The sequence below is a fragment of the Momordica charantia genome, assembly GCF_013281855.1.
Source record: "Momordica charantia cultivar OHB3-1 chromosome 4 unlocalized genomic scaffold, Mcharantia_2.0 BLBB01000004.1, whole genome shotgun sequence".
Lineage (NCBI taxonomy): Eukaryota > Viridiplantae > Streptophyta > Magnoliopsida > Cucurbitales > Cucurbitaceae > Momordica > Momordica charantia.
The window spans coordinates 25,598,499-25,622,904 of record NW_028275162.1 but is presented as its reverse complement, the minus strand read 5'-3'; the positions used below and the strand labels follow the sequence as shown (position 1 = coordinate 25,622,904).

The following is a 24,406-nucleotide window of genomic DNA, read 5'->3' as shown; positions in this document are numbered from 1 at the left end:
TTTTTGTTAAATTTCTCATATATATAGATTGACAAACTAAACAGGGACCAAATATGTTTATAATTACAAAGATAAAATTGTTATACAATAAAATTTGACACTTAATTTTAATAAAATTTTTTACAATATGGACTAAATTGTTATAAATTTTAAATGACAAACACTAAATCGTTACAAGTTAAAGTTCAATGACTAAATTGTTACAGGAACTAAATCGTTACAAACTAATGATCATGGACTAAATTGTTACTTTAGTAAACGTATAGGGACAAAATATGTTTTTTAACCAAAAATTTTCAAGAGTACGTATTTCCTTTATTCACAGTATTTTATAATTTTTATTAATAATTCTTTATAATTAGTGGACTTCGTGTCTTTAATATGATATTTAATATGATATTGATGTAACAGATAACTAATGGAAATGGTATCCAGATCCCGAAATACTAGAAAATTCTCCATGTGTTAGTGATAGTTTTAGCGTGGTAGTTACCAACTTTGTGTTTGTTTCTTGAGAAAAGTTGATGGAAATGAAATGAATAATTTATTGTGGTCCTCTGTACATAATTTATTGCTTATGTTGATCCATTACTAGTAGATTTTAATATTGTCTTTTCATTTAGTTGTTTCAAATCTAACTTTTAGTTCTTTTAAGACAATGTATAATAAAGCGAATTTGTTAAAATATCGAAGAGTGAAAATTTTAAAGGTGATATTTGATAGAATTTTTTCATACAAAAAGTTTAACGAGATAGTATAATTATAAAAGAATGTTTACAAAAAATTCTTCTAATAGATTTGATGTGGATGGTGAGGATTTGAACCTCCAACCTAATTAGATGTCTTTGCTGAATTACGCTAATATTGTCCAAGTATGAATATTAATTTTTGCATTAGAAAGGGAAGAAAAAGAGAGGAAGAACTTGATAGTTCGTTAAGAATGAGGTGTTGAACCTTGACCGAGGAAACATTTGGGTTGGGCCTTGAGAAATGTTACAGGCCCAACTAATGGCCCAATTAAGGCAGCTGAAATACTGTAAATCATTACAAAGGCCCATCTGGGCACTCCAAGCCCAATTAATGGCCCAGTTGAGGTGTAGCTTAATATTCCGTGGATCACGACAAAAGCCCATGTCTGATTCTGATCCGGGTACAGAACCCTCCAACATATTTGGAACTGGAATGAATTCGAATCTTTTGAAATTGGACCCCATGGAATCTTCCCCAACATGCTTGGAAACTTCAGTTTTCCAATGGATTTCATTTCCAGCCACTACTTTCAATCACTCTCTTCGCCTCTGAATTTTGCTTCCATGGTTATGGGATTACACTCCATCATCATCTCGTCCGCCTTATTCTGCCCCAAAAGCCACGAACGACGCCTGCAAACTTTTCCACGATCGCCATCTCCATGTTCAAGGATCATTCGACGAATCTTCGACAGATCGAAGAAGTAACGTTCCTTACTTATGGTGTTTCATTTTTATACCTTTAATCCGTCGATTTTGCCATGTTTCCGAGCGCTGTTTGGTATGAATTTTGAATTTCGCTCGCTTTGATCTTACCAGCAGCTCCAACCGTCGCTTACTCTGCTTCAAGCAGAAAGAGGAAAGCCTACAATCAAGAGAAGAGCTACAGCCTGTTAGGGCTTCTGAGAAGAAAGGAACTGTAGCAGGAGCCATGGCTCTCGTAATTGGTACCAGCATTGGATCAGGGATTCTTGCACTTCCAGAGAAAGCATCTCCGGCTGTAACTCTCTCTCCCTCCCTTTCTCTCTTTTGTCTTTAGCACTTTATTCAAAAGATGTAGAAAACGGAGGTTCCGACAGATTATTCTCTTGTAATTCTGTGGCAGGGATTTTTTCCCAGTTCGATTACTATAATACTATGTTGGGGCTTTCTTCTATTAGAAGCGCTCCTGCTGATTGAAATTAATGTGGTTCTGTGGAGGAGGAGGAAGAAGAAGAAGAAGGAAGAGGGAGAGACGGGGATGGAGGTGATCTCCGTAAGGACTATGGTGCAGGAGACGCTAGGGGACTGCGGTGGAACCCTGGCCAGTGTTGCCTATGTTTTCTTGGGCTACACTTCCATGGTTGCCTATATTTCCAAGTCCGGAGAGATTCTTCTCCATTCTTTCAATCTTCCAACTCCACTTTCAGGCTTCCTCTTCACTTTAACTTTTACTATGCTCATTTCCGTTGGTAGGACCATAGCCATTGATCAAGTCAACCAATGGCTTACCGCCTGTATGATAGGTAACTTCAGGCTCGACAAGTTTTATTCCCTTTCAAGTCGATCAAACTCAAGGATTAAAATATCAATGTCAAAATATAAAAAAAAAAGATATAAATACTTTTTATGATATTTATACAAGATATAGATTGGTAATTAATATTGATATTGGGCCTCCGATTTATGGATATATCAACATGTAGACAGATATTTTAATCATTGATTGAACTACATTAAGGATATTCCGTTTTTAAGTGCTGTTCTTACTTTCTTGGAACAAAAATTCAATGCAAACATATCTGGATAATCATTTTCTAAAAATTCTCTCTCACTTTCCTTTTAGTTTGTTCTCGGATTGTTTTTGAGAAGAAGGGGAGTTGTTATTACTTCTAAATTATGGACCTGTACATTATGGTTTTCATTTTTAAATTTACAATAATCTTCAGTCTTCACCTTTATACACTACTTGAAAATGGTGTTTGATAACAGTTTTATAGACAAAACTGTCTATATATCTTCATATCTTCCCTGTTGCAAAAGCAAGCGGTTGACTCTGGCATTCTTGAATGTCTTTGGTGAACAGGTTTATTACTTGGAATTGAGGTGTTAGCTGTTCAAAGTGGAGGATGGTTTGCAATGGAAGGTGGAGGAGACTGGGGAAAGGCCCCAACCACAATACCTGTTATTATCTTTGCTTTGGTATACCACGATGTAATACCAGGTAAAATTATGTAAGAGATTTGTTTTAATTAATATCATTACTTTGCTATTGTTTACATGATTTGTGAAAGCGTGAAGCTGTAGCCCCCATTAGGTTGATAAAACCTTATATACCTTGGCAGTTCTTTGTGCTTATTTGGAAGGTGACCTTCACCGCCTAAGAGTTTCAGTTTTGCTTGGTAGCTTCATTCCATTGCTAGCATTGCTCATCTGGGATGCGATTGCGCTTGGCTTGTCAGCGCAAGCTGATCAAGTAGTTGACCCTGTTGAATTGCTCCTAAGGTAGTTCATTCAAATCTTCAAGATTTTGTAGAGTAGCTTTATTAATGATATGCCAAATTATCATCTCCTCAAGTTTCTGAAAGAGTTTTATGGTTTGACATCCAGAGTGAGATGGAGTGGAGTTTCTTACATGGTAGAATGGTTCTCACTTCTTGCTGTTGGAACATCCATGCTTGGAACTTTGCTAAGCTTCTCTGAGTTTTTCAAGGAGCAACTCAGCAATATTTCATTGAATTTCTCTATAACAAAGACTGTGCAAGTAATTTCTTCAGTCCCTGATTCAATGTTGTCTCCAAACATATCTGCTATATATTTACATGTTGAAGCACAAAACTAATGTGGCTACCATATATGTTCTTGTCTACGACAGGAACCATTCAAGTTCTGCTTAACAAGGAAATGGTGGGAAATGAATAAAGTTAGTCTCACTGCCATGGCAATTGCTGTTGGTCCTTCTCTCCTTGTGTCCACTGCTAATCCAGATTCATTCTCTGCTGCCACGGATATTGCAGTAAGTAACATAAGCAGGTGCTTGCTGTTCTGTAAACAATGAATATGCATTGTAAGGGCATCAACTATAATTCAAGCTTAGGTACTTGCACATTCTAAAGTAGAAATCTTAAGTGTGATTTTTGTTTCATTATGAATTTATTTTTCAATAGATTTTCTCTTGATAGTTAAGATTGCAGTCAGCTTCTAATTCCTATAAACTTTATACTACATTTAACTAAGTGAACTTAGGAAGTGTGGATCTGCATTTACCCTTCAGTACACCATAAGCAATATAATTCCATTTCCATGCCATGGTTGTCTCATGAAACATTTTTGCCATGTGAAGAGGAAATGGTTCTTCTTCATATTTAAGTGGCAGTATGACTAGGCAAACTTTCAATGGAACCATATAGGATTGCTTGCAACAGATGCATATACATACATATTATACGTACATACATATCATATATATATGTCTGAACGCTCACCCCATTTCCTTTTGGTTTATACTCGCGAGACATATAAACTGATGCAGATGTACTCTATTTACTCATCAACATTACTAAAATAAAATATGCCTATGTTGGAAAATTGTTACAAAAGTAAAAAAGGAAGATTGTTGTTTTTGTGGTTTTTTGGTATAACATTTAGCTTATCTTTTTGTTATTAAATTGCCAGTATCTATGTTTCATTAGATAGATCACGTATAAATACCAACCAACCCCATGATTTTTATTAAAAAGTATCAAAGCTATGTTAGTAAGAATTATTTGTGGATACCCCTTTTTTATGTAACAGAAATTCAATGCTTGGTTTTTCTGTTTCTCTGATACTCTGAATCAAACAGGGAGGATACTGCATGACACTGTTGTATGGAGTTCTCCCCCCAGCAATGGCATGGGCAATGCACAATGGGCAACCTGAGGACACCAACTCCAAGGCAATATTGTGGGAGAGGCCGGCACTTCTTGGGCTAGGTTTATTTGCCTGTGGTATAATGGTGGAGCAAGTTCTTCAGGATATTCTGAAATTGCAATCCTAGCAAGGTAAAAGCATGTTTTATCTGAATTTGTTTTATTTTTCTTTTTTTGTGGACAAGTTTTCAAAGTCGCATCTTGTTTTGTTATCCTTTTGGAGCCCCCCATTGTCAGACCAGAGTGAGATTTTGTTCTCTATTCTGTCCCTTGTTGCATAATAATTGAAAAAATATGCTGTAATTTAAACAAATTGGTTAAACTGAAATTTCATAAATTTTATAACGTTGGAAGATGCTTGATTGAGATCAACTTGACGTCTTGCTTCCTAGAATATGCAGTCTACTGTCTTCAGACAACACTGCTCTGACTCTGATGAAATAAAACTGCTTGTGGTAATGATAAACTTAGTAAGTCTTACAAAAAGAACTGTGAGAAGGGAGAAAACAAAGGAAGAAGAGATAACCAAAGTCAGTGTGTAAAAGGGGTGGGAGGAGTCTCCCTTATAGTTTGGAGAATGAAGTTGTTATATAACTTTTCATATGGAAGCTTTGCAATCCCTTTCATTCATCAATTTTGTGGGCTATTAGTTCCCCTCCCATATATGTGTTCATACTTCTAAAGTATCGAATTCGTTCAATGGTCTCTCATCTTAAATTAGAATGCTCTTCTTGTTAACTATTTCCCTTATTTTGTCCTTTCTTTACGTTGTTGGACGAAATTAGAATCAAGCAACATATATGCTTAAATAATTGGAAAACATGGACATCTTTTTTGGCAATTCAACTTTCTCTATCTTTCCAGCGTCACAATTGCATGCTTTTGTTCAGCGCCTGTAAACAAATTTCATACAAGGAAAAAAGGCTATATCATAGAATTATAACTATAAAGTTTGAGCTGATTATATTACAATACAATCTTTGCATCTCTAATGTTGGTAGTTTCGGTAATTTGGCCGTACTCTGTGAAATATTTGTCAAAGAGATGATTTTTTTTTTCTTTTTTGTCCGAGGTTTTGATCTACTCCTGCAACAAACAATGAAAGTCTTTTTTCCTTAGAGTCTTGACAGAAGAAAGCCTAGAAATACCATTACTTGTGTAACAGTCTTCATCTTCAACAGAAAAGGTTACAGATACGTGCAGACTGAAGTTGAACTAAACTTGCTGCAAACGTTGAAGAAGACGAGTAACTTGGTTGGTTTGCAGACAATCTTGTTATTATTACATGATTGAAGTATCTGCAGGAAAAATAGCGTACCCGAGGAGCGAAAGCTGTGCCGAGTTTTCGACAGCGAGACCATAGTATGCCTCAGGCCAAGGATCAGATAAAAAGGAGAGAGAAGAGAAGAGAAGGGATAAGATGGTGGAGATGGGTGCCATTTCTTTTCAAGTGGAGTAAGGTACACTTATTCTTTATACTTCGTTGAAGTGGGTGAGTTTATATAGAGCTGAAAAAGCTTGAAACTCACTGAAATGTTTGGCCATAAGGCTGCCTCTGTGAGGTTACTTTAATTTGGTTTCTGGGTCCAATGTGTTTACGAATATGATGTAATGCAATTATGGGGGCGTGCCTTAGAATTCTAAACTCAAGTGAAACAGAATCTGTCATGGTTGCTTATAGTTGAATATTTTGGGATTTGCGAGAAAAAGAAAAAGAAAAAGAGAAAGCAGAAGAAGAATCACAACAAACAAGAAATGAAAAGAATATTGGTCTGGGGGACCAGTCATGTCAGAGATATTTGGACTCCTGTTGTTCATTGTTGAGTGAAAGAAAGGCTTTACGAAGAATCAAAAACAGGAGGTTATGACTGATGGGATGATGAGCCAATTTGAAGGTAATCTTTGTTTTTAAGCCTAAATTATGCATTTTTCTCTTCTGTATTATACTACAGGTGATCTGTCATACTCGTTTATTTAATAATTAATGTGTCTTTTGTGAATGAATTTGTGCTCTGAAGTGTGCTGTTGTCTTTTAACTTTTAACAAGAAATAGGAAAAAGCTTCAAAGATGGAAAAAAGAATGGCGTATGATTTGAAGACGTGGTGTGTCATTTAAAGTAAAGAAGGCGTTGAAGAAATTATTTCGTGTGTGATAAGAAGATCATGATAACGGATGATCATATTCTGAATCTTCTTTAAGGTTAAATGAGTAGTTTGGTCCTTCTAGTTAAAGTGTTACAAATGATTTAATTTATGATAACTCATTAGTTTATATTTTTGGGTTTAGTGGTTATTTAACGCTCGTAAAGATAAGGTTTTGAACTTAAATTACATTTTGAAAATTTCAAGACTCATTCTTATTAAAAGTTCGAGAATTTATTAGACAATTTTAGGGTGTGTTTGAGAGTGATGGTAGAAAGAGGAATTTAAAAAAAAAACAGATTTATTACTATTATTATTTTTTAGTACAGTACGTGGGTGAGGATTAAATTCACAACCTTTTGATTTGAAATGATATATACTAATTACTGTTGAGCTGTATTTGCTTTGGCTTATTAAAATCAAAATTTTTTGTTGTAGAGAAGAGATTTTAATAATGACCAGATTTTAACAATGGTAAAAGTGATTTTGAACCTGCTAAAATCGCACCCTTAAAATTTAAGGATTTGTTAAATACTTTTGGATTAAATTTATTAGAAAATATCTTTTTTATTATTTAAAATACAGAAAGTGGGACAAAATGATGTAAATAACCCTGCACACATCTTCAAGCTCCTAGTTAGATTTGTGTTTGTTTATCATTTTTAATTGTACTTTTTTTTTTCCTTTAACCAACTAACCATTGAGTTTCACTCATTCGAACAAGTAAATGCAATTAAACTATTTCCCTTTCGGCATATAATTAATAGATTAATTAATTTCATTATGCATCAAAGATTAAAGATATTGGATTTCCATTCATCTTATGATGTTCACTCGTGCTATGTACAGAGAACTCACTTATGCCATATGACGTCAGAGGATGCGGTGGAGGAAGAATCTATATTGTTTTTTTGTTTCTCATTTCTTATTTTTTAATAAATAGAAACATACCTGTATTTGGTGATTGTTCGTTGTTTTTCTTTCTTCTTTCTTTTGTTAAAAGAAGACATAGATAATCATTTTTAAATTTTAAATTAAAAAATTAAAATTTTTATATGAAAATTAAATTTTTAGTTAGATCCTAAAACTTTTTATCTTATATTTATTAGACATTTTATAAGTAAAAAATGATAAACTAATGTTTTAGGAAAGAAGAAACAATAATAATTATCAAATGCTTATGTTTGTCAAAAGTTAGAATCGAGAAACAAGAAACAATTTATGAAGATGTTACCAAGCAAGTCCTATATATATTTTTTCTTTTTTTTTTAGTACATTTAGGATAAATTCACTCTCTCCTCTAGTATATTCTAGAGTAAATTCACTTTTTTCTAACAGATGACCATCAAAATTCTAAAGGGATAGAAAGCCCCACATCAATTAAGACCAGAAAAGAAATAACAATATCAAACCTTGCCACTCCTAGAAAATGACCCTTGTACCCCTTTGGAGTTATCTGAAATCAAATAACCAGACCATTTTAACCACTCCAATTATAGCAAAAGAAATTAAATAGCCATTAGATTCATGAAAGTCACAAGCAAACATGGGAATTGAAAACTCAAAATAAGCAGAAATGGTAGTGTTAATTTTGCTGTTCATGTCTCCAAAAAGCTCAGCAGCTAATAGCTTTAAACATGGGGGTTGCTTCTGAATGAGCCAAGGGCTTTTACAGCTCCTGCCCTCAAGATGAATTGGTGGTAGAAAGCTGCAATGGCTGCCCCTATGAAGGGTCCAACCCAAAATATCCACTGCAAAACAAAAAGCAAACACCACGAAAACATCATACGAAATAAAGAATTTCAAATGTAGTTTCAGTGATATCTGCAATTTCGATGTATTGATCAGAAATTTGAGTCATCATCGTTGACGTTCATGTTTGCTCTCTTTGAAAACAAAAAGATGTTGCAATCATCACGTTGTAAATTATTCATAAACTAACGTTATGGTTTTTCTCTCTTTGAAATGTCGAAAATTTAAAACTTTGAGTGTAAGAGATGAGGGCTAACATGGTCATTCCAAGTCTTTTGGTCATTGAGAATAACAGCAGATCCCAAGCTTCTTGCTGGGTTGATGCCAGTGCCAGTGATTGGAATGGTGGCCAAATGAACCATCAACACTGCAAACCCAATTGGAAGTGGAGCCAAAACCTACAACCAAATAAACATATGTATGAATCATTAGTCTAAAAAAAGATGGGTTGAATTACAAATTTGGTTTCTAGAGTTGTTTTTATAATTTTAAAAGTTTCGATCTAGTCTCTAATTGGTTTATCTATAAATTACACTGGTAAAAACTCTACTTATTTCGTTTTATTTTAGTCGTAATTCCAAAATTTAACTAACACAATTGGTTGAATGAAAAACATCTTCTCGTTATCACGTAAAAAAAAGTGTCAATTTGGTTACCGTAAAGGATCGGTGAGATTTAACTAAATCATAGAGGCTAAATTAAAATCTTAAAACTACAGAGACTCCACTCAAACTACAAAGATTAAATTGAAACTTTTAAAATCACGGGAAACAAATTGAAGTTATGTTCATACCATAGGAACCTAATTTACAATTTAAACAAATATTTTATTATGAACCCAAAATTTCACACAACTAATGAAAATAGAAGAGAAAAAAAAATCATGTTTTTCAAATTAAGGAAGTTATGAACAAAAGCTTTGCATGTGAAACAGAATAAACCAAAGTTAGTAACTTTTATATAAGAAGTCAAGGTGACCAAAAAGATAGAGGGAAATTTTATTTTTTTCTCTCATAAAAGTAAAGTTCTGAAATAAGAATCTAGAGGTTTAGAAGTTGGTGCCTAACACATGAGCCCACTTTCACTTTGTAATTCTTTCAATAAAAAGGAAAACTAAGAGACCATTAAAAGAAGAAAATAAATGCCATCTTTTTGTGACCATTTACAACTCTTGGAAGACCATTATGAAATGTGTATATATATATATACTAATATTCTTTTTTTTTCCAAAGTTTGTAAAACAAATATGATATATCTATACTAAATTAGCATTGTACTTAACTTATTCATGAAATTTTTTTTTTATCAAACTATGCCACAACTAAATTTGATTGGTCTAGTCTAAGAAGTTTTAATTTAATCTAATTTCACAAATCATCCGTATCATTACCTCATTACATTACCATATTTAGTACGTAAAATATTTTATTAGTGGTGCGATGAGTTAATTTTTTCTGTTTTACTAGATTGATTAGGCTAATGGAGTATGTTAAGGTTTAGAATTAAGCAAAAAATTGCAAATATGAGCTACAGTAATTGGCACTTGTATTTGATCGAGAAGTCATGAGTTTGAATTTCCACCGTCACTTTTTGTACTTATTATGAAAAGGTAAAAAAAAAAGACTAAGTAAAAAAATAAAAGAAAATTGATAGGTTTTTTTTGTGGGTAAAAAAAATTGAAAATTTATTCGTCAAGTTTAAGTAAAACATAAAGATTAAATTGAAGCTAGGCTGAGACATTCAAAATTATAAGGATTAATAAATTGAAATTAAGCTCGATTTAAGATCAAATTCATAATTTAACATAAAATTGAGAAATTTTTTTAATATGCATACCGGAACATGGGAATCTCTGGCGTTTCTTTTGGGATCGGTGGCAGAGAACACGGTGTACACCAACACGAATGTACCCACGATCTCCGCCGCCAATCCGACGCCGGTGGTGTAGCCGTCGGCGAGCCCATTGGCCCCGCCGCCGTACTTCTGGAAGTGGGCCTTCTGGAAGGCCTTGACGAGCCCAACTCCGCTAATGGCCCCTAAGCATTGGGCCACCATGTACATAACGGCCCGCACCAGTGACACCTTACGGGCCAACAGCAGTCCAAATGTCACTGCTGGGTTTATGTGACCCCCTGCAAATAAACTCAAAAGTTGGTTTTCCTTTTCTTTTTCTTTTTTTTCTCTTCTTCTTTTTATTTTTCTTTTGAACAAGCTCAAAAGTTGAATTTTAGATACACATTGAGGTAAATCAATGTTTTTACTTTTAAATAATATTTATTTACTAGTTTTTATGGCAATTGTCTCGTAGTATAAAAATTAAAATTTAAGAATATTATATATATATATACATTAAATTTTTATAGGAATGGAAGAAATTTTATTACCTAAATTTTCAAGAGGGAAAAATTAGAGAGAAAATTTTAAAATCTTACTTTTAGCATGAAATAAACTAGAGGCAATTCCCTCCATTTTTACTCCATCTTACATTTGACTAATAAATTAAACTTAGGTCAACACTAAATAAATATTTAATAAGCACATGAATTCTTTTTTTTTTTTTTAAGTTTGAGCGCCAAATCGAGTAAAATAATAAATTATAAGATAAAAACACATATCCGTTGTGTTTGGCAGCTGAGAAAATGAAAGAAAACGAAAGAAAATACATTACGTGGGAAAAAGAAAAACAAGTTCAACTTTAAGCTGAAGCAACGCAGAAGAAAGACGAACCTGAAATCCCAGCAGTGCAGTAAACGAGAACGAAGATCATTCCTCCGAAAGCCCAAGCAATGCCGAGAATCCCCACTCCACCACATGGATCCACATTCTTGTTTGCGGTATGATCGGTCTGCGATTTGTAGCCGATTACAGTCAACACGGTGATGTAGAGGAACAGCATTGTGGCTATGAACTCCGCAATCAGAGCTCTGTAGAACGACCACTTCGTGATCTCCACGGCGTCGATCAGCGGCGCCGGAGGCGGATCGTGATAGTCCTTGCCCGAGAACGACCCACGCTCCGCCGCATTTTTGGCCATGAAGAGATAAATCGAGAAATCGAAATCGAAACCGAAACCCTAGGCGAGAGAAAAAGAAATTTCCGGCGAGGGACTGAGAATGAGCGCGGTTTGAAATCGGAAGGCGAATAGCGGCATTTAATGAGAGGAGATTGGAAGGGAAGAGAAGAGGAGCAGTGATATTCAGCTTCTCCGGCTGAGTTGGGCAGGCCATCGCCCACCCACTTGCCATTGCTCTGCTCCGTACCTTGTCCTTCTGACCCACTCAGAACAGTGGCTTCACTGTGCATTCCACTTACTACAGTAACGACAAATTCCTTTTTATGCTTTCAAATAAATAATCAATCTGAATCTATGGCTTCCCCTCTGTATGTATTTTCACAGTTTAATACAAGGACGTAGCTTAGAAGTGATAGCATCTGCAATTGCATCTTTACTCTTACGGCCATTGCCATGTCTGAAACTGGAAGATAAAATCATGGATATCATATCATTAATCTTACCTTCAAAGCTTGAAACATTTAATTAGTTAAACGTTTCCCTTCAATGGCTCTTGTGCGTTTCATGTTTCTGTAGCTGGAGAATTTGTATATATAGCATAAGAAATGGTGGTCCAAAAGCGTGGACTTGTGGGTTTCTCAGTGAGAAGTCAAAACAATGGGTGCGAGTTTAAAACTAGTTTTTCTGATTGCAGTTTTTATCTCCTCTGTTGAGATTACAGTTTCCACCTCTCTTGAAGGTGATGGGGATAATCAGAAATTTACTGAGGATCATTTCACGTATTCAGACATGAGTCATGGGTAACTATTACTCTTGTCTCCTCACCTCCATTGTTAAATCCTCCATTGTTACTCTTGTCTCCTCACCTCAATTCTTCATCTTGTATCGGATTTGATGCATGTGGCCTAAAATATCGTCTACTTTCGTCTTTAAGGGGGAGCCTAGTTGACAAAGGCTTGGGTTTCTTGGTCTTACTGATTTAGAGGTCTCGAGTTCGAACCTTCTAGTGAGCTTAATATCAAAAACTCCTAATGTCTCTCAAGTCTAAATCTTGGGACGAGCACGAGTGCCCCTAGATATAAGAAAACAAAGCTCTGACTCCCAATTACCAAGATATATACTTATACAATCTACTTTCATGGCAAATATCAAAACATATTTTTATACAGAATTTTGGGATTGAAATAGTATGAAAGTTAGCCCCAAAATAAGATTTAAACGTAGATTTTTTTGGTTGATCAATATAGGTTGGATCAAGTGGTTCAAAAGGAAGATGATACATGGAGTATGGTGGAGACAAAACAGAACCAATTTGTAGTAGACGGCCAACCGTTCTATGTTAATGGTTTCAACACTTACTGGTTGATGGTATTTGCAGCGGATCAATCCACAAGAGGAAAGGTCACAGAGGTTTTTAAACAAGCTTCTTCTGTGGGTTTAACTGTTTGCAGGACTTGGGCCTTCAATGATGGCCAGTGGAGAGCTCTTCAAAAGTCTCCTTCTGTCTATGATGAAGAAGTCTTCAAGGTACTCATCGGCTATTCATTAGGATTATTTACAGAAACAGCTTCCCATTTTTAAGAACAATAGTAACATCTACAAACCATCCAATCGTAGTTCTTAAAGGTCATTTTGGAAACAAAAATAGAAAATTGTATTCCAACGTATCTACTCATGTAACCATGGTGGCCACTTACTAAGATTTAATATCCTACGAGTTTCCTTATCAACCAAATGTAGTAGGATTAGGCGATTGGTCCGTGATTAATCGAGGTGCGCGCAAGCTAGTCTGAACACACAGATATCAACAAAAAAAGAGGAAAAATATATATATTCACTCATGTTTACTTCTTTGACAAAATTATTGTCGTGCGGTGCATCAGAGATCTATTATCATAATTCCTATTTCATCCATATGTAACTGCCCCTTCTTTTATGAATTGCAGGGATTAGATTTTGTGATTAGTGAGGCCAAGAAGTTTAAGATAAGGCTGATATTATCACTGTCAAACAATTGGGAAGCATATGGTGGCAAAGCACAATATATAAAATGGGGGAGAGCTGCTGGCCTCAATTTGACATCTGATGATGATTTCTTCTCTGATCCAACTCTGAGAAGCTATTACAAGGCTCATGTTAAGGTGAGTTCCAAACGTATATTACTCTGCTTAACATGTTAACTAAATTGAATACAAAATAACCTGAAAATGATATTTGTTGATTTTCATGTGAATGGTATAGACTGTGCTTAACAGAGTGAACACATTCACAAATGTAACGTACAAGGAGGATCCGACCATTTTTGGCTGGGAATTGATGAACGAACCTCGTTGCACATCAGATCCTTCTGGCGATAAGCTGCAGGTTTGTTGTTCTTTTAAGAGGAATTGTATTAGCCCCATAGTTCACAATTCATATCATGAAAAGAAAGATATGTGATTGTGGTGCAACTGAGCAACCAACTTTGTAATTCGAAGCTGTTGAATTGAATGGCATTGGCAGGGATGGATTCAAGAAATGGCTGTGTATGTGAAGAGCATTGATCCAAAGCACTTGGTGGAGGTTGGTTTGGAGGGATTCTATGGCCCATCCACACCCAATAGAGTTCAGTTCAATCCAAATACATATGCCCAACAAGTTGGAACTGATTTCATCAGAAACCATAAGGTTCTTGGTGTTGACTTTGCTTCAGTTCACATTTATGCAGATACATGGTAGGTTCCCAAAACAACATTAGGACCTGAATACTAGAATCTGTTCTTTTCTCATGATATACCTTTGATGATTCTAAACAAGAGTTCATTGTCAAAGGGTTTCTCCGACGATCTCGGACACCCATCTCCAGTTCACAAAATCATGGATGGAGGCTCACATAGAGGATGCAGAGAAGTACCTGGGAATGCCAGTCATTTTTGCCGAGTTCGGTGTATCGTCGAAAGATCCTGGATACAACTCAACTTTCAGGGATGCAGCTCTGAACTTGGTGTACAAGACCCTGTTGGACTCAACAAAGAAAGGAGGGAGTGGGGGAGGAAGCCTACTGTGGCAGCTGTTCCCTGAAGGCACTGAGTACATGGATGATGGTTATGCAATTGTGCTCTCTAAATCTCCTTCAACTTCAAACATCATATCCCTGCAATCTACAAGGTTGTCCATCTTCAACTCCATTTGTTCCATGAAATGTCGTTGGGGCTGTAAGAAGAAAAATGTTATGGATCTCGACTTTCTCGACCACCATGATCATGATGAGATGTAAACAAACTTAGTCGAGGATATGGGTATCCGATCCTTATGGACTGATCGGAAGGGTTCATATGAATTACATGTATCATAAATAAGAATTTTATTGATTGTATGAGCTTGCTTTTAATCAACTTCATTATATTTTTAGTATAATTTTCAAAATAACCTTTTTTTTTTAGTACAATCAAAATAACCTATATGATCCTTACAAATGTTGGGAATTATGAAGAAAAAGTGAATTATTATTACTATCATGGAATCAAAATTGAGGGTTTGAAATTTGTGGGCACCAAAATTTGAGCAGCAGAAGCACGTGTAAGGTAATAGAGAGAAAATTCCCAATTCCTTTTGACTTCTGAAGCAGCATGTGGAAAGCTGTTGATACGAATTTTAAGTTTTTTATTTTTCTGGTATTTTGGTATTTTAAGTTGGACTGTGACAGACCAACCATCACCGCTGGTTAATTTAAACATGCAATGGTCAACCAGTAGAATAAAAACACGATAAAAGAAAGGGCCAAACGGTGGTGAGCTTCCGGGCGTCACCGACTTTACGGCGGCAAAGTTTTACTTTCGGCTCAAGTCCGGAATAGTATTAATCACGCGTCTGGAATGGATGGGAGGGGAAGGGTAATATTTGAGAGCCTTTTTTTAATAAATACTTTTCAAATAATCTCACTCATCCTTACTTCTGCATTTAAAAAAAAAAAAACCCACTTTTTATTTTATAGGAGTATTTCTAAAACAGTTTATATTTTTATTCTTATAGAAAAAAATTAAGATTAAAGCTCATTTTTGTTTATATCATTGCTGAAATTCGATCATTAGTTCAATCATTCACTTTATGCTCTTTTGTTTGGTATAAACGAGCAAGAAACCGAGTGGCACATGGTATGGCTACTATTGCATCTAGAGAAGAAGAAAAGATGATTCTCATGGACGAAGTCCTAGATGCTCTAGAGCAAGAGTTGGAATTGGTTACAACCATTTTGTCCATTTATTTTAATTTGTCTTTTGTTTTCTTTGTAAATTAAGAAAAAAAGGGAAAAAAGAACTCATTAGTCCAATACTTACTTTAATCAACTCATGTAGCATGGTAATACATATACTCGAAAGTTCCGATATTAGGTAAGAACTAAAATGATTGTCTTTTCAAAGTTCACCAACAACATAGACATTCTAAAAACTAAGGAATCGATCAATGAAATAAACTTTTTACTAGACTCCATGAAATAAATTTCTTCATTATGTTCCTTTTTTAACTTATTTAAAACCCAATTGAATAATATGTTAGTGAAAAAAGAAACCATATAAATAGAAAGCATAACTAACAAAATGTGAGTGAACCAAGAAAGAAATGGGTAGGGGCCAGCCAGCAAGAAGTGGGAAGAGCAGAAGCAATAGCATGTCTTCTAAATGATAAAAAATAGTGCTCACCCCACAAGAGTACCAAACCAAATTGCTAAATCTAAAGTAAACACCAAATTCCAAGACATTTCCACATCAATGTTCTCTGTACAGAAAATGCATATGCCATAAACATGGAAAAACTCCAAAAAACCCACACCTGTCAATGCAATCAAGCTGGCAAACTAGATCAAAATAGTCCTTTTTCTACCTCTCCCCACAAGAACACCAAATTGATGCAACTCAAATAATGTGGTCGTCTGTCCACTGGCATTTCCACATCAATATTTTCTTATACACTACACAAAAGGCTATTACTATTTTTTTTTCTTTTTCTTTTCTTTTTTGCTATTACTATTGGTTACTAAATGTGTGGAATATCTATATGGTTCCTAAGCATGTGCCAACTAAGAAAAAAGGGTCTTTAGGACTTATAGAAGACTTAAGAAAAGGCTTTTTCCATGGACTGTAAGATCGAGGCAGTATCAAACTTGAAGTTTCTGAAGCTCCTGCCTGGACCAGTGTCCAGGGTGAGAACATTCACTTCGGGTTTACTTACTTGGCTCTCTGTTGTGACCGTGGTGCTGCTACCTATCGAGCTGTTCTTAGCCTTCCATATGGTAAGTCCTTGAAAATAAGAACAGACCACATTGACGTAATTCAGAAAGGCATATTGGCAGATTTGTATGATAAAATCTAGGGGGGAAGTTTGTGTAATTGAATGAATGTAAGAGTTGTTAGATTATGCCTTGGTATTTGGATGGCCTATAACTTGATTTGAAAAACAGGATCTATTTTTAGCAATTAGAAGCAAACTCGTACGTACTAATAAAAAAGAAAGAAAGAAAAAAGAAGCAAACTCATTTGATAATATTTGCAAAATATCATAATCTATAAGTAGATGGAGAAAAGAAAACCTCTTATGGGCACATCGGAGTTTCGAGCTACAGGGGACTGATGTGTTGAAATCCACGACCTCAGAGATCTGCATGAAGATGCTGACCGCTTAAAACATCTAAATTCGTTAAAGCATGTGCAATAAATCATTAAGAATATACGGATACTCACGCCAAAAAAGGAGCAACCATATAAAGCTTGAGACCGTTCATCCCACGAGATATTACACTATCACTAGCTGGTTCAAGATCATCAAGTCGATGCCATGCAATTTCCTGTTTACAAATAATTAAGTGCATGCTTTCAAGTTTCAACTACAAAAAGAGATTCCATAGAAGGCATATCACTAATAAACAAGGAAAACGTCCCCCATACGAAAAATTGAATATTATTAATATATACCCCACTAAAAAAGTTTCAAACGCAATACTATTTTAATAAAAAGTCCTTAGGATTTGGGATCTCTCGATTCCCTTTTTCCTTCCAAAAATTTGCCAAACCCATGTTCTCTAAGTTCAAAACTACAAGTTGCCACCTACCTTTTACTTTCATCAGTTTTCCAATTATTAAGCCCAAAAAGCCTGACATGGCTAATATCTTCTTATTACTTTCAACCTAAAGCTATTATATCTCAAAGTTTGAATAGCTTTAAAAATACTGTCTCTATATATATTGAATTTTATATCACAAATATGAGGGGAAGTTCAAACTTATGACCTATCTCGAAAAAGCCATAGCCAACCTCTTTATTTATGTTCGTACTTCGTATACCTTTGTTTCAATGTGGGACCGCAAATAAAATAAAATGATGCCCTATACCAACTCACCAACAACTCTTTTAAGGGAGGTAGAGATTCTTTAACCACCGAGCAATGGGTCAGCAACTTGGGTATTAAAATATGTTACATATTATAAATGCTTGAATTTTACAACAAAATAATGGCTCTCAAAAAACCTGATGAAAGCCAACGAATGCATAGACTAAACTAGAGATTCATCAGCGTATTTTCCAGTAAAATCAAGGTTACATGGTACAAACGTACAATATGGCATAAAATGTAACCTTGTACAGACGTACAATATGGCATAAAATGAATGCAACATTAAGAAATGGAAACTTTTATCAACTAACTAGAACATTGATGCCTTTTTTCTATGCGAAGAATATCGGTATTTCTGAAATAGTGATTACTATGTAGATCAATACTAAAACTCCAAGAAACATAGTGTGAGGTAAGAAAAACACATACACTGATTTCTTTCTTGGTTTGCGGGGCAAAGGCAAAATCATCTTTTACACCGGCAATGATGTAAAGCCGCACCCTTTGCTGTCCAAATATAACCTCTATATATTCAGATTTGTTGAGAAGATTTGTAACATCAAATCCCGCTTCTTCCAGGACCTACATTCACAAGGGAGATCTCGTATTTATAGGTGACACGACAAGCAATTAAATCACTTCAACAGGTGCTCAGTGTTCAAAAAAGTTCCCAGTAATAAAGAAACTTTTTACCATATAAGTAGAAATTATTGAACCAAGATTCAGTCTTTCTTGGCCAGATCCTACGGACAGAGAATGGAATAACATCTGACTACTTCTAATTCATTAAACTTCAAGTGAGTTTTGCAGTTACCATCCAAGTGGTCTTTAGATGAGAAAGATGAAAATGCAATGGAACTTTTCAAAAATAATCAAGATTACTTCTCTAATGGCACAAGCATGGTCTTCCTCATCTTTGCTCTTTTTACCACGTGGAAAACTCCAACTAGATCCTTTCCATCCCTTCACCAACAAGCACTGTAGTTTGCCAATAAGAAGCAAAAGGGAACATTGTCGGCATCCTTTACATCAATTATGTGGGGAAAAACAGCATAGATAATTTTCAGTGTGCTAAGCTTCATTAACAAGAGCTCACCCGTTCAAAGGTCTCATCCAGTATGATTGCCCCGGTTACAGGAACTCGAACCTTGTATGAAGTGAAGTCTTTAAAGATGTCATCAATATGGGCAACATATGGCTTTAAAACATCGCAGCTTTTAAACACTGATTAATAATAAGGGGAAACAGAAATGTAAAGACAACAATAGGCACGCTAATCTGGAGTCTGGACTAAGATGAGCTAAACAAAGTATACCACTAAGTATTGATCATAATTTGAAAGAGAGAGATACAGAGAGAAACGACTCCCACTATTATTTTCCATAATTTATTTGTAGCATAACTGTGCAGGATACATAATGAAGTGAACTCCTTCAGATTTAATGACTTTAAAGATGGATTTCTTTCCACCGAATTGTCTTCATAAAACCAATGTGCATACTCTATGAGAAATAAAATCCTCTCAAATGACTGTAGGTCTTCCTTCGGCACATTCAAAACAAACCGACTGCAGAAAATCAATACAAAATATTGAAGCAAATAAAGGAAGAGGAAAAGTGATTTATAGTTACATCAAGCAGGTTAAAAAATAAGGAAACTAACTGAGAATGAAATGAAGATCCATCAAGATCAAATCTCATACAAAGACTAAGAAAATTAGTTACCTAAAAGAAATTCCTATGTTTCCGTTCTTAACTATGTGAGATGTTTCTTATTAATCAGTTCCAGAAACTTTATTCCAATACTAAGATCCACCACGGTATTAGGCAAATAGAGCTCGTTTCATTTTGCACAATCCTTCATCATGCTCATGCATCTTACAAGACGTCTTCCCTATTCAACATCTGACAACATCATCGCTCATCAGTATCCATCATCACAATAACTTTCCCTTATATTGCATTGTAAAACACAATGTTGCTTCCAGCATACAATAATCGAACCGCCCGTTCAGATATGTATCAACAAACTCCTCTTAACAAAGTTATGGACTAACCATACTCTCCTAAAAATAAATCATTCAACACCGAACATGTTTAAGCTAAGTTTTCGAACAGAAACAAATGTACACGCATGAAAAAAAAATCCTGGAGCCAATCAACTATTTTCCTTTTCATAAACCACATTTCTATTCAAAATTCAACTTCCTACGCTTCAGCGCCGTTTTTTAAGGAGAATTTCTAGCAAGTAAAACTACAACAAACGAGAAGAATTCAGTTACAATCGAACAAACATTCTCAATCGTGCGGCAGCACATAAATTCATACGATGTAAAAAGACAAGTCACAGTCGAACGATCGGTCATGTAAACCAAACCTCCTCCGAAGTCGAAACTGGAGAATGTCATGCTCAGAGCACAGTTTCGAGAAGTTCGACAACAAGAACAAATCGCAAAACTGGAGAGAGTTAAGTAAAACTAGAAGAACTGACCTGCAAAGATCGTCGAGGAGTTCCTGCGGAGGGAGGCCGCTTTTGACCGGAGCACTGGAGGAGGACTGGTGGAGGCCGGCCATGGACTTCCGAACTTGAATCGACGAGAACGAGATGCAATCTACCAGCTCGTCTTCGTCGACCCTGAAAGAAAGAGCTCCGAAACTGGATTCGGTGATTCGCCCAACAGCTCACGGGAAGTAGCTGCGAAACGATAAGCCAGTGTAGTCAATGAGTCACTGCCATTCGGTCCGGTTCATGAAACCCGACCCGATCCAACCAAACATATAGTGCGACAATTTTTTTTTTATGCCCTCTCATCGCAAATACGTATCTTAATTCTTAACCAGTTGAGTCAATTGGCACTGTGAAATTTGTCTAAATCTTATTTTGATTTAGATAATCTCAAACAATTGTAGCGCGCAAAATTGGAAAGATGATGAGAAAATTCCATAATAATAATGTGTATTATAATCGATCTTACAAAATGAATCAAAGTTGTTGGGGATGGAACAAAGGTGTTGTGTGGCCCACCAATGACAATGGTCATCGAGGTAGGAGGTTTTTTAATATGCTTTATGATCACTTGGTTGACTTAACAAGTTATCACATACTACCCGACTTACTTATTTGGAAAATTATTTAAGTCATGATGATGCAAACTCATGTCAAACACAATGTGCATCATCAATTTATTATTCTCAATGATTAGAGATCGAAACAACTTTATAAGAAAATTTAGAGACTAATATAAACGTTTAAAACGTACCGTGACAAAAAAAAAATGTTGGAACTAGAATGAAATTTCAGTCTATAAAATAATGTAACGCCAGATGGTGCTTATCAAATGGATGTTTAAAATTTTCGTTTACACAAATTGCATGAGATAAATGTCTTTTCAAATATAATAGAAAGTTCGATATTTAAAATATAGTACAATTCAAATTAAATCTAAATTCAAATATAGTAATAAAATGCAATTTAGAAAAACATAAATTTATACATACAAGAAAAAAAAGTGATAATACTTTTAAAATATATATTAAATTTATACCATAAACTTCTCTAAATAAAAATTTGAAGGTTAAAATGCTCATTTGGTCTCCGTACTTTTAACTTAATTCATTTTAATCTCTGTATTTTAAAAATATTTATTTTGGTCATTGTATTTTTAAAAATTATTCATTTTATTACATGTTTTTAATCTACCATTAATAGAATAACAGCTTGATGATGTAGTATTTTTTCTAAAATGAGTAAGAGTCTATGTAATATTTTTAATTTCTAAATAAGTTGCGTCAAGTCTAAAAATCGAGTCGGACCGATAATACAGAAACTAAGTAAGGCTCGTGGTAGTCATTTCCATCTCTCTCTCTCAGATTCCTGCTTCCCAATCTTAGCCACATACTTCATCTGCTACAACTATCTTGTTTTCTCTTTTATTCTCATCAATTTTATTTTAAAAAATTAATCGTAGAAGCTCAAATCCTAATCGTTCCTGATTCTAACCAAAGCTCTTCTCCCCTTCGACTAACGTCCTTTCAATTCTATCACGTCAACCTTCCATTCAAAATATTAACGGATATTTGTTCAAAATATATTTTGAAAATGTATATTGTAAATATATTAAAATTTTATGAAAAGTTAAAACGAATATAGTTTAGTGGTAATCGACATATATGAGTTAATTAATAATTTATGATAATTTAAAATGCAATATTGGAAAATTGATATTTATGAGGAGTATCTAATTAAGCAATTCTGATTTTTGTAGCCAATCCAAGCTTAGGCAAGGCACCTGTTAGTTGAGCTTCGGACCGTCAGACGTGCCTCTGAGAGGGCCTCTCGTCGGATTAGATCACATCGCGACCAACGAACACGATGTCAAGCCGAAGACGATGGCGACCACCACTGTCTCTTCAGACGTTGATTTCACTTGTGGCGGCTCCCTCCGATGCTAATTCTTCAGTCCACACACCCAAAAGAATCTCCAATTCCTGAGGAACACAGAAGAGCTCGACGAAATGCGGGCCATTTCCTTGGCGCTCTCAGTCTCATCGACTTCTTCTTCTCACTCCACCGCTTCCCTCACGCCATCTTCTTCCAGAAACTTCACTCACAACAGATCTTGCTTTGCTCATGGCGTCTCTTTACTTCCTCTCCCCAAATTGGACTCAGGTGGGTGTCTTGTTTCTGCTTAAACATCCCATTTACTTGTGTTATTTCTTAGATTCTTACAATGATTGATCCCATTTCGAATTTGGCTGCTGCGATTGGGAGTTTTATGATGTTGGGTTTCGATTATTTTGGCTGTATTTTCCTTTTTGGTAGGTGTTAATGCTGTTTTATTGTCGGTTTTCTAATCTAAGATGAACTAAGAAGCAGGTAATTGCCCCCTTTTCTTTCTTCGATCTGCCCTGCAGAAAATGGAATAAGAGAACATCGCTTTCATTCATAGAATGTGTCTACTCAAGCTCCACGATGTATTTGCTTCTACTTATGGTTGGTCGGGAAAAGTTAGGGGATAATGTAGAACTTCATTGTACAATGAATTGGTCATTTGGTTAGGCTATTGGATTTGGGTTCGATTCTTCTGTCCTTTCTTTTTTTCAGGTGCTGGAGTTTGTAAAGCTAGTCAAGTTTTTGACTTATTTCCAACTGTATCTCCTGAGGTAACGGTTCGAGAGGCAAGAATAGAGGACTGTTGGGAAGTTGCAGAGACTCATTGCAGCTCCTTCTTCCCGGGATACTCCTTCCCTTTGGATTTTGTGCTGAGGGTTGATAGGCTTGTAGCAATGTTATCTGGATTGTCTGTTCCAAATGGTTGCAGGAGGATTTGTTTGGTTGCTGTGATTGGTGGCTCAGTGAATGATGAATTCCTTATTGGACCTGAAGATTTTAAGATTGGGGGATTTGATGGCAAGGTTAGTCTCAACAAGGGCTATGTTGCTGGAATCTTGACCGTCGATACCGTCGCCGATTTCCTACCGAGAAAAGGACCGTTGCGGCAACGGAGGTGGGTAGTACTTAGTAGTACATCTACACTTTTTATAAACTTTCTTCTGCTCTTCTTCTGCTCTATGAAAAAGTATGTGGTTTTCCCTTTCTGATGATATACTTGTATCTACTATCTCCATGGCATTTGATTAGATAATTTTACTGAAAAAGCACTTTTCGTTGGACTAGGAGAACAATGTGCAGTAGTCTTATCTAGCCTTAGTAACTCAATGATATAGCTCAAGTTATTTCGTTGAAAAAATGAAGCTTCGTGCTTAGTTTTCAACTCCGATCACTGGCATTTGACATGACCAATCTAGTTAAGAGTTTCCGATATTTCTTTGGTTTTGTCCATTAATTGAAATGTAACAAGCAGTTGCTTGTTGCGTCTTTTGTGGCAGGACGGGGATTGCATACGTATCAAATGTAGCAGTTCGTGAGCGGTTCCGACGCAAGGGAATAGCCAAAAAGCTAATAGTTAAGGCAGAGACTGAAGCCAGGAACTGGGGGTGCCGGGCGATCGCATTGCATTGTGATACAAATAACCCAGGGGCTACAAAGCTGTACAGAGGTCAGGGTTACAAATGCATCAAAGTACCAGAAGGAGCAAACTGGCCTCAGCCAAAGACCTCTCCAGACATCAACTACAGCTTCATGATGAAGCTTCTGAAGAACCATCCTGCCCCAATTTAGAACTTCAGACGACATTTCAACCATTATTTAAAGATGAAAATGATGGAGGGAGCAAAAGAAACTATCATTTCTGAACAAAGCAGAAAAGGTAGGAGATTTTAGAACAGCTTGTATAGATGAGTAGAAGGAAAACAGAATTGGGTTAGCTTCTTGTATTGTATTGTATTGTATCATGGTGCTCATTGTTCCCTTTGTAAACATGTTGAAGAAAGTTTGTTTGTATGATTAATACCATCATGTGGAATTATTCTACGATCTTTTGATAAGTTCATAAATTTAGAAAATTCATGTATAATTTAAATGAAAGAACTAA

At 35.5% G+C, this 24,406-nt stretch overlaps 5 protein-coding genes across 10 annotated transcripts; 3 read left to right on the top strand and 2 right to left on the bottom strand.

The window, feature by feature from the left end:
* Nucleotides 1-1,196: 1,196 nt before the first annotated feature.
* On the top strand, nt 1,197-6,099 carry LOC111006064 (uncharacterized). Of its 4 annotated transcripts, none has more exons than XM_022277808.2 (9): nt 1,200-1,453; nt 1,572-1,749; nt 1,855-2,254; nt 2,815-2,952; nt 3,074-3,233; nt 3,339-3,492; nt 3,604-3,744; nt 4,573-4,771; nt 5,821-6,099. In XM_022277808.2, exons 1-8 carry the CDS (start codon nt 1,230-1,232, stop codon nt 4,765-4,767), a joined length of 1,590 nt encoding a protein of 529 aa, XP_022133500.1. In that variant the 5' UTR covers nt 1,200-1,229; the 3' UTR covers nt 4,768-4,771; nt 5,821-6,099. The 4 variants fall into 4 exon arrangements, with proteins under 4 accessions (XP_022133501.1, XP_087978732.1, XP_022133500.1 ...); XM_022277807.2 differs by having other exon boundaries at nt 1,569-1,749; XM_022277809.2 differs by lacking the exon at nt 5,821-6,099 and having other exon boundaries at nt 1,197-1,453; nt 1,569-1,749; nt 3,604-3,761; nt 4,573-4,726.
* Nucleotides 6,100-8,132: 2,033 nt separating this feature from the next.
* LOC111006527 (putative aquaporin PIP2-5) lies at nt 8,133-11,567 on the bottom strand. The gene is made up of 4 exons (XM_022278522.2): nt 11,261-11,567; nt 10,370-10,665; nt 8,791-8,931; nt 8,133-8,532 (listed from the first exon to the last, which is right to left on the bottom strand). The coding sequence occupies exons 1-4, from the start codon at nt 11,565-11,567 to the stop codon at nt 8,413-8,415; spliced, it is 864 nt and encodes a 287-aa protein (XP_022134214.1). The 3' UTR covers nt 8,133-8,412.
* Nucleotides 11,568-11,709: 142 nt separating this feature from the next.
* On the top strand, nt 11,710-14,901 carry MAN6 (Glycosyl hydrolase superfamily protein). 3 transcript variants are annotated; one of them, XM_022278520.2, is made up of 7 exons: nt 11,710-11,849; nt 12,241-12,346; nt 12,794-13,073; nt 13,493-13,687; nt 13,788-13,910; nt 14,049-14,260; nt 14,358-14,901. In XM_022278520.2, the coding sequence occupies exons 2-7, from the start codon at nt 12,336-12,338 to the stop codon at nt 14,800-14,802; spliced, it is 1,266 nt and encodes a 421-aa protein (XP_022134212.1). In that variant the 5' UTR covers nt 11,710-11,849; nt 12,241-12,335; the 3' UTR covers nt 14,803-14,901. The 3 variants fall into 3 exon arrangements, with proteins under 3 accessions (XP_022134212.1, XP_022134213.1, XP_022134211.1); XM_022278521.2 differs by lacking the exon at nt 12,241-12,346 and having other exon boundaries at nt 11,716-11,849; XM_022278519.2 differs by lacking the exon at nt 11,710-11,849 and having other exon boundaries at nt 12,156-12,346.
* Nucleotides 14,902-16,251: 1,350 nt separating this feature from the next.
* On the bottom strand, nt 16,252-20,618 carry LOC111006566 (mRNA-decapping enzyme subunit 2). The gene is made up of 8 exons (XM_022278571.2): nt 20,404-20,618; nt 19,329-19,480; nt 19,010-19,137; nt 18,796-18,891; nt 18,343-18,495; nt 17,264-17,367; nt 17,113-17,180; nt 16,252-16,822 (listed from the first exon to the last, which is right to left on the bottom strand). Exons 1-8 carry the CDS (start codon nt 20,484-20,486, stop codon nt 16,638-16,640), a joined length of 969 nt encoding a protein of 322 aa, XP_022134263.1. The 5' UTR covers nt 20,487-20,618; the 3' UTR covers nt 16,252-16,637.
* A 1,556-nt stretch (nt 20,619-22,174) lies between these two features.
* On the top strand, nt 22,175-24,345 carry LOC111006255 (Acyl-CoA N-acyltransferases (NAT) superfamily protein). The gene is made up of 3 exons (XM_022278063.2): nt 22,175-22,581; nt 23,017-23,419; nt 23,802-24,345. The coding sequence occupies exons 1-3, from the start codon at nt 22,428-22,430 to the stop codon at nt 24,091-24,093; spliced, it is 849 nt and encodes a 282-aa protein (XP_022133755.1). The 5' UTR covers nt 22,175-22,427; the 3' UTR covers nt 24,094-24,345.
* The last annotated feature ends 61 nt before the right edge of the window (nt 24,346-24,406 follow it).